Source organism: Doryrhamphus excisus, chromosome 19, assembly GCF_030265055.1.
Source record: "Doryrhamphus excisus isolate RoL2022-K1 chromosome 19, RoL_Dexc_1.0, whole genome shotgun sequence".
In the NCBI taxonomy this organism is placed as follows: domain Eukaryota; kingdom Metazoa; phylum Chordata; class Actinopteri; order Syngnathiformes; family Syngnathidae; genus Doryrhamphus; species Doryrhamphus excisus.
The window spans coordinates 1,025,864-1,045,750 of record NC_080484.1 but is presented as its reverse complement, the minus strand read 5'-3'; the positions used below and the strand labels follow the sequence as shown (position 1 = coordinate 1,045,750).

The 19,887-nt window shown below is 40.0% G+C and overlaps 1 protein-coding gene across 4 annotated transcripts in view; it reads right to left on the bottom strand.

Moving 5' to 3' along the window:
• slc7a14a (solute carrier family 7 member 14a) overlaps positions 1 to 19,264 on the bottom strand; it is a 31,143-nt gene extending 11,879 nt beyond the window's left edge. Inside the window, exons 1-9 of one of the 4 annotated variants that reach the window (XM_058056564.1) lie at positions 17,377 to 19,264; positions 17,124 to 17,266; positions 7,063 to 7,499; positions 6,716 to 6,952; positions 5,239 to 5,456; positions 3,436 to 3,582; positions 3,119 to 3,327; positions 2,906 to 3,053; positions 15 to 510 (exon numbers count right to left, since the gene is read on the bottom strand). In XM_058056564.1, coding sequence (XP_057912547.1) covers positions 15 to 510; positions 2,906 to 3,053; positions 3,119 to 3,327; positions 3,436 to 3,582; positions 5,239 to 5,456; positions 6,716 to 6,952; positions 7,063 to 7,369 — 1,762 coding nt within the window. In that variant the 5' untranslated portion in view covers positions 7,370 to 7,499; positions 17,124 to 17,266; positions 17,377 to 19,264. Of the gene's footprint in view, positions 1 to 14; positions 511 to 2,905; positions 3,054 to 3,118; positions 3,328 to 3,435; positions 3,583 to 5,238; positions 5,457 to 6,715; positions 6,953 to 7,062; positions 7,500 to 17,123; positions 17,352 to 17,376 lie in introns of those variants that run through there. The other 3 variants (XM_058056565.1, XM_058056567.1, XM_058056566.1) reach the window with 3 other exon arrangements.
• Positions 19,265 to 19,887: the final 623 nt, after the last annotated feature.

Sequence of the window (19,887 nt, the reverse complement as noted above, 5' to 3'; positions counted from 1 at the left end):
CAGCGGGCTCTCACCGAAGATGATGAAGGAGCAGAAAGCGAAGATGACGATGAAGAGGAGCAGCACACACACGGTAACGGTCTTCCCCGTGAGCGGCGTGGGGCGGTCCATCTTCCCCGGCAGTCCCAGTCTGATCCTCAAGGTGTAGTAGCGCGGCCCGATGAGTTTCTTCAAGCGGCGCGTCATCCCGTCCTCCGCCTCCTCGGCCTCGATGCCGCTCGCCATGTCCACCGTGCCGTAGTTGGGGTGGCTGGCGGCGTAGGCGTTCTTGTCGGGCTTCCCGATCAGCATCTCGTTGTCGCCCAGCGAGGGCAGGTTCTTGGCGCCGCAGGTGTTGGTGGGGAGTCCGCCGTACTCGTCGGCCTCGGTGGTCGGCGAGCAGGCGTCCTTCTCGCACTCGGCCAGGACGCCTTCTTTCTTCTTCGTTTTCTGCTCCTCCGACAGGAAGTTGACGAAGCCGTGGATGTCGCCCTCGGGCTGGTAACGCAGCAGCAGGACGCACAGGCTCACCTGCGGGGAGCGTTAGCGGTTAGCCATGACAGCACCAGCGTGGGGGGAATCAATAACATACGACAATAAAATATGGACGAATATTACTCATTTTTCTACTGGTAGAAGTCGATAGGTAGGTAGGTAGGTAGGTTGGTAGGTAGTTAGGTAGTTAGGTAGATAGGTTGGTAGGTAGGTAGGTAGGTAGGTAGGTAGGTAGGTAGGTAGGTAGGTAGGTAGGTAGGTAGGTAGGTAGGTAGATAGGTTGGTAGGTAGGTAGGTAGGTAGGTAGGTAGGTAGGTAGGTAGGTAGGTAAGTAGGTAGGTAGGTAGGTAGATAGGTTGGTAGGTAGGTAGGTTGGTAGGTAGTTAGGTAGTTAGGTAGATAGGTTGGTAGGTAGGTTGGTAGGTAGTTAAGTAGTTAGGTAGGTAGGTAGGTAGGTAGGTAGGTAGGTAGGTAGGTAGGTAGGTAGGTAGGTAGGTAGGTAGTTAGGTAGTTAGGTAGTTAGGTAGTTAGGTAGTTAGGTAGTTAGGTTGGTAGGTAGGTAGGTAGGTAGGTAGGTAAGTAGGTAGGTAGGTAGGTAGATAGGTTGGTAGGTAGGTAGGTAGGTAGGTAGTTAGGTAGTTAGGTTGGTAGGTAGGTAGGTAGTTTGGTAGGTAGGTAGGTAGTTTGGTAGGTAGGTTGGTAGGTAGGTAGGTTGGTAGGTAGGTAAGTAGGTAGGTAGGTTGGTTGGTAGGGAGGTTGGTAGGTAGGTAAGTAGGTAGGGAGGGTGGTAGGTAGGTTGGTAGGTATGTTGGTAGGTAGGTAGGTAGGTTGGTAGGTTGGTAGGTAGGGAGGTAGGTACGTTGGTAGGTAGGTTAGTAGGTAGGTAGGTTGGTAGGTAGGTAGGTAGGTTGGTAGGTAGGTAAATAGGTAGGTAGGTTGGCAGGTAAGGAGGTTGGTAGGTAGGTAGGTAGGTAGGTAGGTAGGTAGGTAGGTAGGTAGGTAGGTAGGTAGGTAGGTAGGTAGGTAGGTAGGTAGGTAGGTAGGTAGGTAGGTAGGTAGGTAGGTAGGTAGGTAGGTAGGTTGGTTGGTTGGTTGGTTGGTAGGTAGGTAGGTAGGTAGGTAGGTAGGTAGGTAAGTAGGTAGGTAGGTAGGTAGGTAGATAGGTTGGTAGGTAGGTAGGTTGGTAGGTAGTTAGGTAGATAGGTTGGTAGGTAGGTAGGTAGGTAGGTAGGTTGGTAGGTAGTTAGGTAGTTAGGTAGATAGGTTGGTAGGTAGGTAGGTAGGTAGGTAGGTAGGTAAGTAGGTAGGTAGGTAGGTAGATAGGTTGGTAGGTAGGTAGTTAGGTAGGTAGTTAGGTAGTTAGGTAGATAGGTTGGTAGGTAGGTAGGTAGTTTGGTAGGTAGGTAGGTAGTTTGGTAGGTAGGTTGGTAGGTAGGTAGGTTGGTAGGTAGGTAAGTAGGTAGGTAGGTAAGTAGGTAGGTAGGTTGGTTGGTAGGGAGGTTGGTAGGTAGGTAAGTAGGTAGGGAGGGTGGTAGGTAGGTTGGTAGATATGTTGGTAGGTAGGTAGGTAGGTAGGTTGGTAGGTAGGGAGGTAGGTACGTTGGTAGGTAGGTTAGTAGGTAGGTAGGTTGGTAGGTAGGTTGGTAGGTAGGGAGGTAGGTACGTTGGTAGGTAGGTTAGTAGGTAGGTAGGTTGGTAGGTAGGTTGGTAGGTAGGTAAATAGGTAGGTAGGTTGGCAGGTAAGGAGGTTGGTAGGTAGGTAGGTAGGTAGGTAGGTAGGTAGGTAGGTAGGTAGGTAGGTAGGTTGGTTGGCAGGTAAGGAGGTTGGCAGGTAGGTAGGTAGGTAGGTAGGTTGGTAGGTAGTTAGGTAGATAGGTTGGTAGGTAGGTAGGTAGGTAGTTAGGTAGGTAGTTAGGTAGGTACGTTGGTAGGTAGGTTAGTAGGAAGGTAGGTTGGTTGGTAGGGAGGTTGGTAGGTAGGTAAGTAGGTAGGGAGGGTGGTAGGTAGGTTGGTAGGTATGTTGGTAGGTAGGTAGGTTGGTAGGTAGGTAAGTAGGTAGGTAGGTTGGCAGGTAAGGAGGTTGGTAGGTAAGTAGGTAGGTAGGTAGGTAGGTTGGTAGGTAAGGAGGTTGGTAGGTAGGTAGGTAGGTAGGTTGGTAGGTAGGTAGGTAGGTAGGTAGGTTGGCAGGTAGGTTGGTAGGTAGGTAGGATGCTAGTTTGAAGCCCGAGTGGAAGCTAGCAGATGCCTGGTTTCCCATCATAAGAATAGAAAGCCCTGCACCGTGGTGACCTGACGTGATGTGACCCAGACTCGTATATCGGGACCGCTGACAGGTCCCAGTCTGTTCAGTGTCGGGGTGGGGGGGTCTGGGTACAAGGTTCTATTCTCACACGCGGCGCCAAGTGGCATCGGCACTTTGAGGAGGACTCACTAAAGTGTAGGCCAAGAGGGTCCCGATGGACATCATCTCTATCAGGTCCCTGAGACTGACCAGGAGGGACAAGAGCGCCGCCAAGAAGCCGGACACCACGCAGGCCACGGCGGGGGTCTCGGTGTAGGAGGACACGTTGGCCAAGAACCTGCACGTGACAGGAGAGGAGATGAGGATTCCATGGCGTTCCGGAGGGGGGGCGAAAAGACTCACTTGAAGAGGAGGCCGTCCCCCGCCATGGCGTAGATGACCCTGGGCATGGGGAACAGGGACCCCAGCAGGGACACGGTGAGCCCGGCGATGGAGCCCACCGCCACGATGTACTTGGCGAACATGCAGCCGTGCACGGCGAACATCTCCATGAGGGGGGCGTCCGCGTCGATCTCGTCGTAGGGCACCATCAGCGTCAGGATGACCGACACCTGCACGGAAGGCGGAGGGGATGCGCTTAACGGGATACGGAGGCGGCCGTCGCCCCCGGCGACCGTCATCCGTCACAACGGTTTGTTGGAGTCTCCATGGTAACCCACCGAGACGTACGCCGTGAGACACGTGATGAGCGAGGCGGTGATGGCGTACGGGATGGACGTGTTGGGACTTTTGGCTTCTTCCCCCGTCGTGGCGATGATGTCGAAGCCGATGAAAGCGTAGAAGCAGGTGGCGGCCCCTTGCATCACCTGGGCGACCATATTGTTCCATCAATTTTGATCAATCCATTTGGACAAAAATAAATGGATATGATTATATGATTATTTCATCAATAACATTTATACAAATCATAACTAATAAATCCTATTTTTAAAAAATGGAAGGATGAGACAGATTTAAGAGAAAAAGGTGGCAGCTGCTTGCATTAACTGGGTAACAACACAATTGTTTTTAGTCCAATAAATAATAATGAGAAAAAATTTTAATATTTAAAAGTAAATTAAAAAAATTAATGCAAATAAAAAGAAAAATAAAATAAATGTATGAAAAATATATTTTAAATACATTAAAATAGAAAGAAGCAGTAGCTGCTTGCATTAAACTGGATCCCAAAACAGAAAAGTGTTTATATCATTAAAAAATATATTAAACTAAATTAAATTAAATTAAATTAAACTAAATTAAATTAAACTAAATTAAATTAAATTAAATTAAATTAAATTAAATTAAATTAAATTAAATTAAATTAAATTAAATTAAATTAAATTAAATTAAATTAAATTAAATTAAATTAAATTAAATTAAATTAAATTAAATTAAATTAAATTAAATTAAATTAAATTAAATTAAATTAAACTAAATTAAATTAAATTAAACTAAATTAAACTAAATTAAATTAAATTAAACTAAATTAAACTAAACTAAACTAAACTAAACTAAACTAAACTAAACTAAACTAAACTAAATTAAACTAAACTAAACTAAACTAAACTAAACTAAACTAAACTAAACTAAACTAAATTATATTAAACTCAACTAAATTATATTAAACTCAACTAAATTATATTAAACTAAATTATATTAAACTAAATTATATTAAACTAAATTATATTAAACTAAATTATATTAAACTAAACTAAACTAAATTATATTAAACTAAACTAAACTAAACTAAACTAAACTAAACTAAACTAAATTAAATTAAATTAAATTAAATTAAATTAAATTAAATTATATTAAACTAAACTAAATTAAATTATATTAAACTAAACTAAATTAAATTAAACTAAATTAAATTAAATTAAATTAAACTAAACTAAATTAAACTAAACTAAACTAAACTAAATTATATTGAACTCAACTAAATTATATTAAACTCAACTAAATTATATTAAACTCAACTAATCTAAACTAAACTAAACTAAACTAAACTAAACTAAACTAAACTAAACTAAACTAAACTAAACTAAACTAAACTAAACTAAACTAAACTAAATTAAATTAAATTAAATTAAATTAAATTAAATTAAATTAAATTAAATTAAATTAAATTAAATTAAATTAAATTAAATTAAATTAAATTAAATTAATAGTGCATGCCATAACTGGTTCATTATTTTGTCTTTTCATAAAATGAGACATACAAAAAAGGAGAATATAAAATGAAGTTAAATATCAAAAATAAAATATAATATTAGTTAAATTCAGTTAAATAGAATGATTTTTTTGAAAAATACATAAAATTATGTACATTATATTTTCAAAAAATATATCATATATTATAATATATGTAACAAGTGAAAAAAGAACATGCTAACAACATGCTAATTGCAGCATCTGAGTCAAAGAGCCAAAGACCCTCAGTCCCTAAAACTAAACTACAAAAACCAAACGTGTACGCGTACCCCCGACCACCCAAAGGGCAGGAACCTCCCCTCGTCCCAGTTCTCCCCGTTGACGAAGAAGAGGCCGGCGATCATCAAGAACACCCACACCACCAGGTTGATGACGTTGAGGACGTTGTTGAAGCCCACGGAGTTCTTGACGCCCAACGCCACGATCACCGTCACCAGCAGAGCGATGAGCAGCGCCAGCAGGTCTGGGTAGGACTGCTCGCCTTTCCCTGGAAGAACGAAGAAGCACCGAAGAACGATCGGACGTCAGTCCATCCTGTGCGGTTAGATGACAACCGTCGGCGTCTTTTATTGGGATTGTGAGGCGTGTCATGTGAGGAGAGGCGCTGTGGATGTCAATCAAATATTCATTGAAAAGAATGGCGGACATGACACACGGGAATATCTCCCACATGGTTGGACGACCTGGGATGTTTTTTAATTAGAAATCGAAAGATGCGTGCTGTCATGTGGTGCTAGCCGTGGTGCTGGGGTTGCCCGGCAACACGCGTATCACCGACTCAGCGCCCTTGTTTGCTGTTGTATCAGCACTGCGTACCCCCCCCCCCCCCCCCCCCAGTATATCAACAGAGCATTACACAATGCCAGACTCGTGCATTATGACATGGTTGCGTTCAGGGACTGCAACAGCGACACGGATAAAAGGCGGCTGTGATTTATCAGCCAAGCATCATGATCCCAGGCTGCACGAGTGCTACATATGCTAAATAATTGCTATGCTAAATAACTAGAAGCTAAACTATATGGGTAGCTATGGTAATAATTACTGATAAAAATGTAAAGATAATTATATATTTAAAAAAATTTTATCACGGTTAATTGGTTCCACACCCGACCACAATAAGGATTCAATATTGAATATTTTCGTATTTAGAGCATAGAAAACATTTTTATGACTTCCAAAATAGGATTTATGCGATTATTAGAGCCCCATACACAGGAAATAACACCAAAGTAAGAAACCGAACATTTACCACTTCCACACAGAATGGGAGGAGAACCATGTGGTGTCAGTAATGCCATGGCTGACTACATGCAGTATGATGGTCATCCAAACTCCTGACGCCAAGTGAGCAGAATACTACAATATAACTTGTTTTTCTTTTTTATATATATAAAATATATATATATATATATAATATTTTAAATTTAAACAAATAAACATAAACATAAACAAATAAACAAAAACAAAACAAAACAAAACAAAACAAAACAAAACAAAACAAAACAAAACAAAACAAAACAAAACAAAACAAAACAAAACAAAACAAAAACAAAAACAAAAACAAAAACAAAAACAAAAACAAAAACAAAAACAAAAACAAAAATAAAAATAAAAATAAAAATAAAAACAAAAACAAAAACAAAAACAAAAACAAAAACAAAAATAAAAATAAAAATAAAAATAAAAAAAAGAAGAAGACCAATTAAAAAAAACGTTAACCATCAGGAAGTCGAAGTGACTCACCAAAGCCGTTCAGCGTTCCGATGTGCGTGGTCATAAAGCTGCTGATGCTGTGGTTGGCCAGCGAGTCGGCCATGCTGCTGAGCGCCGACGCCCCCGCCGCCGTGCCGATCAAGTACTCCAGGATGAGGTTCCATCCGATGAAGAAGGCCACGCACTCGCCCACCGTCACGTAGCTGTACGTGTAGGCCGAGCCCGTGGTCTTTGGCACGCGCACTCCGAACTCAGCGTAACACACTCCTGACGGGACGGAAAAGTTATTCCCGTGAGCGCGCTTGCGGCTGAAGGCGGCGAGGAATCACATGGATGATGACGAGAAGCACTTAAGAGCAGATGGCTTCATGCCTCACCTGACAAAATGGAGGCCACGGCGGCGATGATGAAGGACACGATGACCCCGGGGCCGGCCATCTCTTTGGCCACCAGGCCGGACACCACGTACATCCCCGTGCCCACGCAGCTGCCCACGCCCAGCGACACCAGGTCCATGGTGGACAGCACGCGGGCCAGCTTGGTGCCGTGAGGACCCGTCCCCGTCATGGCCGAATCCAACATGGACTCCACGGGTTTGGTCCTCAGGACGCGGGACGTGAAGGTGTTCCACGCCGAGCCCCACTGGACCCGACGGGGGTCCAGCTTGCCTGCCAGGCCGCTCATGCTGAGACCTCACAAGAGACTACTTCCTCTGATGTATCTTCTCAAGGACGTGGAGAACTTTGAAGGACGGTTACTCGGCAGGTAAGATCACCTTCACTGGATGTTTGGACCCCACGTGACCAGAAGACTCCTACAAAATAAAAGACAACCCACTTATTTTGGACTTCCTGGCTAATTGTGCCATTAAAATAGGCAGATGTGTACAGTACGTGAATGGACCTACGCATGTATGTGAATGAACATATATATTCACTGATTATGTACAGTATGTGAATGGACCTACACATGTATGTGAATGAACATATATATTCACTGATTATGTACAGTATGTGAATGGACCTACGCATGTATGTGAATGAACATATATATTCACTGATTATGTACAGTATGTGAATGGACCTACGCATGTATGTGAATGAACATATATATTCACTGATTATGTACAGTATGTGAATGGACCTACACATGTATGTGAATGAACATATATATTCACTGATTATGTACAGTATGTGAATGGACCTACACATGTATGTGAATGAACATATATATTCACTGATTATGTACAGTATGTGAATGGACCTACACATGTATGTGAATGAACATATATATTCACTGATTATGTACAGTACATGAATGGACCTACACATGTTTGTGTATGTGAATGAACATATACATACATTCACTGATTATGTACAGATACGTGAATGGACAAACAAATGTTGATATTGTGTGAACAGGGTGTACAGTACGTGAATGGACCTACACATGTTTGTGTATGTGAATGAACATATACTCACTGATTATGTACAGTACGTGAATGGACCTACACATGTATGTGAATGAACATATACATATATTCACTGGTTATGTACAGATACGTGAATGGACAAACAAATGTTGATATTGTGTGTACAGGGTGTACAGTACGTGAATGGACCTACACATGTTTGTGTATGTGAATGAACATATATATTCACTGATTATGTACAGATACGTGAATGGACAAACAAATGTTGATATTGTGTGAACAGGGTGTACAGTACGTGAATGGACCTACACATGTTTGTGTATGTGAATGAACATATACTCACTGATTATGTACAGTACGTGAATGGACCTACACATGTATGTGAATGAACATATACATATATTCACTGGTTATGTACAGATACGTGAATGGACAAACAAATGTTGATATTGTGTGTACAGGGTGTACAGTACGTGAATGGACCTACACATGTTTGTGTATGTGAATGAACATATATATTCACTGATTATGTACAGATACGTGAATGGACAAACAAATGTTGATATTGTGTGTACAGGGTGTACAGTACGTGAATGGACCTACACATGTTTGTGTATGTGAATGAACATATATATTCACTGATTATGTACAGATACGTGAATGGACAAACAAATGTTGATACTGTGTGTACAGGGTGTACAGTACGTGAATGGACCTACACATGTTTGTGTATGTGAATGAACATATATATTCACTGATTATGTACAGATACGTGAATGGACAAACAAATGTTGATACTGTGTGTACAGGGTGTACAGTTCGTGAATGGACCTACACATGTTTGTGTATGTGAATGAACATATACGTATATTCACTGATTATGTACAGATACGTGAATGGACAAACAAATGTTGATATTGTGTGTAATTAAATTAATTAATTAATTAAATTAAATTAAATTAAATTAAATTAAATTAAATTAAATTAAATTAAATTAAATTAAATTAAATTAAATTAAATTAAATTAAATTAAATTAAATTAAATTAAATTAAATTAAATTTAATTTAATTTAATTTAATTTAATTTAATTTAATTTAATAATAAAATATGCTCTTGAACTTTTAAGAATTCAAATCATATGAAAAGGATGATTAGCGTGCTGGTTATTGGCACAGTAAGTAGTACTGTACACAGTAGTACTGTACACAGTAGTACACAGTAAAAGCAGCTGGTAGCTGACGCTGTGTTTGTTTGTGTTAGGTAGCTCAGCCCCCCCCCGCCATGGAACACAAGCCTTTACCCCCCCGCCACTCTTGGCAAACAGTCAGCGGCGGCTGGAACAGATGGAACACCTGCTGCTGGTCCACGCTGCTTTGTGTGCTTGTGTTCTGTTTGCTTGATGGGGGGGGGTCCGTAACTAAACTGGTTCCTCCAAAAAAAAAAAATGAGCTGATAAGATTTGTGATACGGATGGATTTATCACTATCACTTTCAGTTCCGGAAGCAACAAAAAAAAAGCCGCAGACATCACACTACCACCACCATATTTTACTGTTGCTATGTTTTGATTGTTTTTTTTTTTCATTTAAAAATTGCATTTTGTGTTCAGCTATGTTGTCATTGACTAATATTTAATTTGTTTCATTGTCACATTTAAGTGTGACAAAGAAGATGTGTGCGTGAAAAAACAAGATACCCTTTTTTTTGGATCATAAAAATATAAATATAATAAATGAATATAATAAAATGTTTGTATATATAAAAATAATACTGTAAGGATAGGTCATATTACAAAAAAAATAAGGATAAAAGTGGATCATTTTCATGTTTCAGTTGTCATTTTACAAGAATATTCTGTTCTCTGTACTACATGAAATATTTTTTATGTATTTTTTGTGTTATATAATATATATAAAATTATAATACAATAATTTTATAATATAATAAATAAATAAATAAATAAATAAATAAATAAATAAATAAATAAATAAATAAATAAATAAATAAATAAATAAATAAATAAATAAAATAAAATAAAATAAAATAAAATAAAATAAAATAAAATAAAATAAAATAAAATAAAATAAAATAAAATAGAAAAATTCTGACTAGGTACCAATACATAAATCACAAATGTATTCACTATTATGAGTCGTCTTATATTCGGGTTAATACGGTCTTTTAAGGGTCACGCCCAACTAGACAATATCACACCTTCTCTTGGTTCCGTGTTAAAGGTCAAGTTGTCTCCTACTCAACTCCAACTCAAGCACGTTCAAGCACCGGACCACATGATGAAGGAGTGGTCCTCAGTGCTGAACCGGTCCCGGCTGGAGTGTACGATATTGTAGCTGAGAGGCGACGTGGGCGTGTTTGCTTGCTAACATTCCCTGAGTGTTAGTTTAGCAACGATGAGTGAAGAGATGAACAATTTGGTCCTGAGTGTCAATGAAATAAGATAAGAATTGTGCTTTTGTGTTCTAATATCCACGCAGGAAGGCCTGTACTGTACACCCGATCATTGCCTGCTGCTAGGAGACACGCCGCTGTCCACAGATCAATAGCTGATCCTTATCACCGCACTATAATCAGTGTTTCCTCCATCACAACATCCATGCTTACATCTAATCGGCCGTGACTAAGAGCGTCTGCGTGCCCGCCTCCCCCTCCGCCTCCCCATCGCCTCCCGCTTGCTCTGAATTACAGGCTGAATAACCCAATTAGGGCCCGCGCCGCCGCCACGCTAAGAGCTCCGCTAGTTGAGGCTGAGAGCTCTTGTCGCTGCACTTGGAACCAACCTGGCAACCCGCCCGCCTTCCGCGGCCGGCCAAGGTTGGTGAAGCTACAAAAATAAAAGCCGTCTAAAAGAGGTCCGTGTCTATTAGTCACATGGTTGTTATGGCGGAGGGTTTTTTTCGTGATCATCACAAGGCGACGGGCAGACTGATGAAGGAAACCGATTGTAGCCTAACGTCGTCAGCAGAAGCTAAAATGTCCTTTAAGACAAATCAATAACTCCCTGGCACAGATTCCCTCCAAACGTATCACATGACACCACAGATTATTACTTAGGAACACCAACAGCTAACCTGACTGTTATGGAACATTGTGTATGTGTGTATGTGAATGGACCGACACATCTTAAAGGGCATTCTGCTTATATTGGCCGTTTGTATTGACTTGTGGACTCCTGTAGAGCAGCTCCACACAATAACCAGCACAGAGAGCTTTCTAGATCTTCCAGAATCTGCACCTATTCAGCTGTATTTCTTTGGATTTCATGGTCTGTTTTAATGTATTCCACCCACGGCCTGCCTCCAGACACGCCCACTCTGCTGTGGTTGGTCACACCGCCGAGTGCATAGAAACACTTCCGGTTTGTGGCGCCAACTTTATAGGGTCAACGATATTGCGAGTGAATGGATTGACATACATGTTTACATTATGTACTGTAGATATGCAAATGGACATACATGTTTACAGTATGCAGGTATGTATATGAATGGACATAATGTACATCTTTACATTATGTATACGTATATGTGAATGGACATACAGATACATGTGTGTATGTGATTGGACATACATGTTTACATTATGTATGTGTGTACATGAATGGACCTACACATTTACATTATGTATATATGTGAATGGACCTACACATTTACATTATGTATATGTGTACATGAATGGACCTACACGTTTACATTATGTATATGTGTACATGAATGGACCTACATGTTTACATTCTGTATATATGTGAATGGATCTACATGTTTACATTATGTATATATGTGAATGGACCTACACGTTTACATTATGTATGTGTGTACATGAATGGACCTACATGTTTACATCATGTATATACGTATGTACATGAATGGACATACATGTTTACATTATGTATATGTGTACATGAATGGACCTACACGTTTACATTATGTATATATGTGAATGGACCTACATGTTTACATTATGTATATGTGTACATGAATGGACCTACACGTTTACATTATGTATATATGTGAATGGACCTACATGTTTACATTATGTATATGTGTACATGAATGGACCTACACGTTTACATTATGTATGTATGTGAATGGACCTACATGTTTACATTATGTATATGTGTACATGAATGGACCTACACGTTTACATTATGTATATATGTGAATGGACCTACATGTTTACATTATGTATATGTGTACATGAATGGACCTACACGTTTACATTATGTATATGTGTGAATGGACCTACAGGTATACATTATGTATGTGTGTAGATGAATGGACCTACATGTTTACATTATGTATGTGTGTACATGAATGGACATACATGTTTACATTATGTATGTGTGTACATGAATGGACCTACATGTTTACATTATGTATGTGTGTACATGAATGAACCTACACGTTTACATTATGCATATATGTGAATGGACCTACATGTTGACATGATGTATATGTGTACATGAATGGACCTACACGTTTACATCATGTATATATGTGAATGGACCTACATGTTGACATGATGTATATGTGTGCATGACTGGAAATACATGTTTACATTATGCATATATGTGAATGGACTTACATGTTGACATGATGTATATGTGTATACGTATGAATATGAATGGACCTACATGTTTACAGCAGACAATGTATTAGCATACATGTTTACACGATGCATGTATGTGAATGTGTTTACATGATGTATGGATGTAAATGGGGGACATGTTGGGGCATATTAGTACATTTATGTACTCATCTCCATTTCATCCATGTACTGTATAGCGTGTGTTTATGTCAGACATGCTATTTAATATACATACAGTAGATAAGACGCTTACATAAGACTCATATATTATACATAGTATTATACACACCATATAAAACAATGTAGCATATGGTGCAGCTAGCTAGCTGAGTATAATGTGAGTAATAGCTAGGAGTGTAAAGGGGAAGGAAGAGAGTAGTAATATCGCAATACAGCTGGGAATTAGTATTGAATGAGTATTAGTTTTATTTCCACGCGGGTGAAAGAGGCATCCGTGTCGGCGTCCTCCACATTCATGGAGAGACTCCCCCGCTTGTCTTCATCCATCTGCCGCTAACGCGACCACCCCGACCGGAAGGACGTCCGGGCGCCAACACAAATAAACAAACAAACAAACAAGAAGAACGGCGTCACGCCCTCCGTGGCTCCGTGACTAACCGACCTAACCGAAGAGCCTTCAAACATGGCCGCACGGAGATCAGCTGATAGAAGCGGCTGGGACGCGGGCAGTGGGGGTGAAACGAAGGCGGGGTATTGATCCATGGCCGAGGGAACAAATCTCCGAGGCGTACGTCTACATGTCCGCTATTAAAGGTAACATGAGTCATTTTCGCCTCAAAAACTATTTAGGAGTGCAGGAGGACTAATGTGGCGGCCATTGCCCGCGTGCAGCCTGGCTGACGTCACTGACTGACGTCACACAAGGAAGGGAAGACGGCAACCATTCACCAATGACGTAAAAGCATTGGATTCGTGTGTGTGAGTCACGGCTACATCCCATGGTATACATCCCATGGTATACATCCCATAGTATACACCCCATAGTATACATCCCATAGTATACACCCCATAGTATACATCCCATAGTATACATCCCATAGTATACATCCCATAGTATACATCCCATAGTATACACCCCATAGTATACACCCCATAGTATACATCCCATAGTATACATCCCATAGTATACATCCCATAGTATACATCCCATAGTATACACCCTATAGTATACATCCCATAGTATACACCCTATAGTATACATCCCATGGTATACATCCCATGGTATACATCCTATGGTATACATCCTATGGTATACATCCCATAGTATACATCCTATGGTATACATCCCATAGTATACATCCTATGGTATACATCCCATAGTATACACCCTATAGTATACATCCCATGGTATACATCCCATAGTATACATCCCATAGTATACACCCTATAGTATACATCCCATAGTATACATCCCATAGTATACATCCTATGGTATACATCCTATGGTATACATCCCATAGTATACATCCTATGGTATACATCCCATAGTATACATCCCATGGTATACATCCTATGGTATACATCCCATAGTATACATCCCATAGTTTACATCCCATAGTATACGTCCCATAGTACACGTCCCATAGTACACGTCCCATAGTACACGTCCCGTAATATACGTCCCGTAGTATACATCCCGTAGTATACATCCCGTAGTATACATCCCGTAGTATACATCCCGTAGTATACATCCCATAGCATACATCCCGTAGTATACATCCCGTAGTATACATCCCATAGCATACATCCCGTAGTATACATCCCGTAGTATACATCCCGTAGTATACATCCCATAGTATACATCCCGTAGTATACATCCCGTAGTATACATCCCATAGTATACATCCCATAGTATACATCCCATATAAGCCAACTGCCCATTGGCATGCACTGTAACGTAAACATCTGTCTGTCCATTCACATATCATGTAAACACATGTCTGCCCATTGGCATGCACATGTAATGTAAACATCTGTCTGTCCATTCACATATCATATAATGTATGTCTGCCCATTGGTGTGCATGTCTAATGTAAACATCTGTCTGTCCATTCACATAACATGTAAACACATGTCTGCCCATTGGCATGCACATGTAATGTAAACATCTGTCTGTCCATTTGCAAAACAGCACACGCAGAAAGTGTAAACATGTCTGTCCATTTGCGTACATGTATATTGTCAACACCTGTCTGTTCATTCACTTAGCCACGTCTGTCCACTGACAATAGTGTAGAGCTGCGTTTGTCCATTCACATATATGCATCCAATGCAAGTATCTGTCTGTCCATTCACACACACACACTCAATGTAAACATCTGTCTGTCCATTCTTGTACAATACAGTCTGTCCATTCACAACCACACAGTGCAAACAGATGTCGGTCAGTTCATGTACCCATACTATGTATAACAATAGTCTGTCCATTCACATATAATATAAACATATATCTGTTCATTTATATTTGCACATGTAATGGAAATATTTGTCTGTCCATTCATATATACACATATTGTAAACATGTCTGTCCATTCATATATACACATTATGTACATAAATATCCACTGGCATCATGTAAAGATCAGTCTATCCATTCACATATGCACCTGATGCAAACTTGGGTCTGTCCATTCACACACACATGCACGTAATGGAAATGTAATAACATGTAAACATCTCTTAGTCCATCTGAATATCGTTTCAATTTGTTTGTCCATTCACATAACATATACTGTACATATGTCTATTTAACATGATTTACATTTTTGTCTATGGGCACACCTACATACTAAATGTTAACGTCTGTCTGTCCTTTCACATAATGTAAATGCTTGTCTGTCCATTCACGTAAATTCATTCTGTCCACATAATATATACACAGTATGCAAACAGATGTCGGTCAGTTCATACACGAAAATATATGTTTGTCCATTCACATAACGCATGCTGTACGTCTTTGTGCCCCATTCACTTAAATATTTCAGGTGATTTACATTTGTGTTTGCGTCCACATATCATGTAAACATCTGTCTGTGCTTTGTATGTCTGTCCATTCACATACTGTACACAGAATAGAAACATCCATCAGGTAGCAAACAACATTTTTCAGAATAAGAGTTTTTTTAACACAAGGTAGGAGCATGGATAACGCAGCAGTGGGAGCCATGTGGATTCTGATCTGACGATGCCTTCGGGTGCGCGTGTGCGTGTGCGTGTGCGTGTGTGTGTGTGTGTGTGTGAAGGGAATGCAGACAGACAATCTGCAGTTGCTAAATTTGCCAGTTACGTAATCCTCTGACTCCACTTCTACTCTTTTTTTTTCCAACTTGTCATCAAACATCAAGCCTGATTGACACGTGCAGCACAATACAGCTCCTGTTACAAATCAAATGTCTCGTTTTTAAATATAAATACAATATATATATAATTATAAATAATAGTTGTATAATTGGTATAGTATGTAAAAATATTTAATAATTAAATAATAATAATTATTATTATAATTGTTTAAAATAATTTCAAAATATTCGTTCAATATTGAATTAATAAAAATAAAATAAAATAAGATAATAAAATAAAATAAAATAAAATAAAATAAAATAAAATAAAATAAAATAAAATAAAATAAAATAAAATAAAATAAAATAAAATAAAATAAAATAAAATAAAAATAATTGCCCCCCAGACGATGCTTTTCAGGACATGCAAAGATGCTCAACTCTCCGCCCCTTCATAATAAAGTGCTCTAAAACCCACTTTCCACGCGCCATGACGTGTTATTTATGTTTTAAAAATTCACATGTTCATTTCCGTTTAAAAAATAAACTTCCTTGGTGTCATTTCTGTCAAATTAGGGTGTGACTTGATGAGCAAACTGCGGGTCTCCACCTCCACGCGCCCACAAACCACAGAAAAGGCTGTAATATGCATGCCTTGGGCACAACCACCATGGAGGAAAATATGATTATATTTTGCTGAATAATATGATTCTGTAGACGGAAACACCATACGGTACACAAATGATATCACTTGTGTCCACTTTTTTAGAATTTTAGAGACGTTTACGCAGAAAAACGCTCACTTTGACATCTATTTTCCAATATTTGCATTGTCAGGCTGTTATAAAAACAAGCACAATGCTGATTGTAGTGAAGACAGAGGACCTGTTGAACAGGGAAGAGGCTGCAGGCGTCTGCTTTTCAGCACCATGGACAGCAGCAGCACATCACAACAATGAGGCATGGATAGAAATAAAAGGAGGAGGAGGAGGGGGGGTTAAGGGGGGGGGCAAAAGAGAGAGCGATGTGGCCATGTCATGAGGGATTAGCCCACTTCCACGATGGCCGTCATCTCCCACGGATGGACAGATGCTTTGAACTTACCTGTAAAAAAAAAAAAAAAAAAAAGATGGTTCCACCGACACTCCCTGCTCTCCAAGGCCGCCTCCCTGCACCTCCAGCCCGGTCACTCTTCCAGCACGCACGCCGTCAAGGTGAGGCGCTCACACACGGGTGGGCCAGCATCGCTTTTCAGCGTGGAAGGAAGGAAGGAAGTGTAGTGGAAGGGAGGGAGGGAGGAGGTGCTGAGGTGAGATTTTAAAGAAAGTAAAAGGAGAAAAGAAAAGGGAAAACTCACTGCGGCACGGATGAATGAACGCATGTCCGAGTCCGATGCTGCAGTCGTCGCCTGCATCAGCAGCAGCATCTCCAGGCTGAGAGGAGGAGGAGGAGGAGGAGGCAGTGGGGGGGAAGGGAGGGAGGAAGAGCTCGGGAGGGAGGGGAGGATGGTGCAAAAAGCTTTAAATCATTCACAAGCCCCTCCACGCAACCGGGGAAGCAGAAACCGATAGACGGCTGCTTTACCGTCAAACTATCCCCCATAAAGGTATCCCCCTTCGACGTCCAGCTTTTTTTGCGTCGCCGTTTGATTGTCGCGGAGCTGAAACACGCAAAGAAAGCACTTAATCCATTTCCGGGAAACTTCACACGGGGTGGGGCGTGGGCAAAGACAGAAATTGATAAAATGCGGTGCGGATCCGGAGCGAGGTGGCGCCTTCTCGTTCAAAATCAGCAAATGCACGCAATGCGCACTTTCCGCATCCATAAATCATCTTATTTTAGCCACACTTTGGAAGGTCCACTTAGCAAAGGTCTCCAAACTGTGGCTCCAGCCAGCAAAATAATCTTCCCTAATAATAATAATAATAATAATAGGCCTACAAATTCCTTTAGCAGGACTTCACTGACAAATAAGCAGAAATAAAGACCAAATAGCAACCATGGCTACAGATGAGCCATCAATAAGCCAACCCCAGCAGGCTCAGCAACAAATAAGCCACCAAGTGGATCTTAATAAAAGGTCACGGGGGGGCGTGGCCGCTGACATTTCGCCTGCGGTGAGACGTGATTGATGTTTAATGTCATGAAATGAGGCGGGAAAACAGGAGGAGAAGAAGAAGAAGGCCCCCGACGTTCGATTGCGAAGCGAAGCGCTGCTGCTCGGTCATCAAATATTCATCGTGTGGCGAGCGGCATTGTCCGCCATTAAGTCTGAGCTTTGCACTTTTTTTTTTTTAAAAAAGAAATATGGCGGTTTTCCAGGAAATCCCATTTTCTTGCATAACATTCATCATGCAGCCATTTTGAAAATGAAACAATACAAAAAGCACTTTTAGTGCAGGAGGCCCTTTTGTTGTGTGCAGGGCCGAATCGGGCTAACCGCTCCGACTCTGTGAGAACGCACGTCAGTCCAAGCGTCCATCCTACCCGAGCCCGCTAACTAGCACGTAGCGTGTTAGCGGCGTGTAAACGTGTCAGGTCTCACGCCATGATAAATGCCAGGCGAGCTGCCGTGCCACACTTTGAGCACCCTGACTCACCGGGGCCGATGGGCCCCAAGGCGGAGAGACAGCTGTGCGACCTGAGTGCCACTACCCATAATGCACTGCTGTGTGATGAGGTCACCGGGCCAGGGGGCACCACTGACCCCAGACAAGCAGTGTGTGTGTGTGTGTGTGTGTGTGTGTGTGTGTGTTTTATTCTCCCACATGAAAGGCGTCCCGTTCTCACGTAGGAAAGATCCAAATGGATTTATTGGCTTCATGGCCTCCCTGGCGTATTTCCACAGTGAGCCACGGTTTCTCAGCCCACTAAACATTTTCACACGCTCACTAAGGCAGCCATCTTGGATTCAACGCAGATTCGGCAAAGGAAGCTTAAAGGAGAGGAAATATTTACATCCAAGTCCATCCTCGTCGCCGGCCTCCACACTCACGTCACGCTGATCCACATCCACAAAATGCTGTTAAAAATAGCTTCAAATTCTGATACAGAAATATTTTTAATATAATAAAAAATAACTAAATTAAACATTTAAAACAATATGATTTTTTTAATTTTTTTTAGTAATTTCTTTTTTAATGACTGAAATATTTTTAAATACATTTATTTAAAAAATTAAATAAAAAAAAAACTGAAAAAATCAAATCATTAATTTTTAATTGTATGAAATATATAAAAAAATAAGGTTGAAACACAACCGAAAAACAAAAAACAATATTAAACTATTTAAAACATATTAAAATTATATATATATATATGTTTAGTGTATATATAACTAAAAACCAAACAAACTGAACATTTAAATACTACCATTTTACAAATATTTACAACATAAAATTATATATTTAAAATCAAAATTATTAAAAAATATTTTTAATAGAAAAATAAAGAAAAAAAACTTGTGCAAAATTAAGATCACTGCACTAAAATTTTTCAAAATAATAATATTGATAAAAATATAATAAATTTAATAAATCCAAAATGAAGATATAAAAAAGGTAAAATTGTCATAGTTCAGCTATAGTGTATAGTGATATAGAAAATATCAAATATGGGAACAATAGAGCAAATAGGCTTAATAAGTTAAAAGAAACAATATAGAACATAAAGCCTTGGACTTACAGTATGTTGGGGGGGGGGGGTGTTGCCTTTTTTACCAAATAAGACTTGACTGTCAATAATGTTAATAATTAATAAATTAATAATGCAGTGAATGTGAGTGCAAACACTGCCTGGGTACAGGAAGCCAAGATGGCCACAGTCTGACCTTGGAACAGACTCGTTCTATTATTTCCTCCGAGCTTCC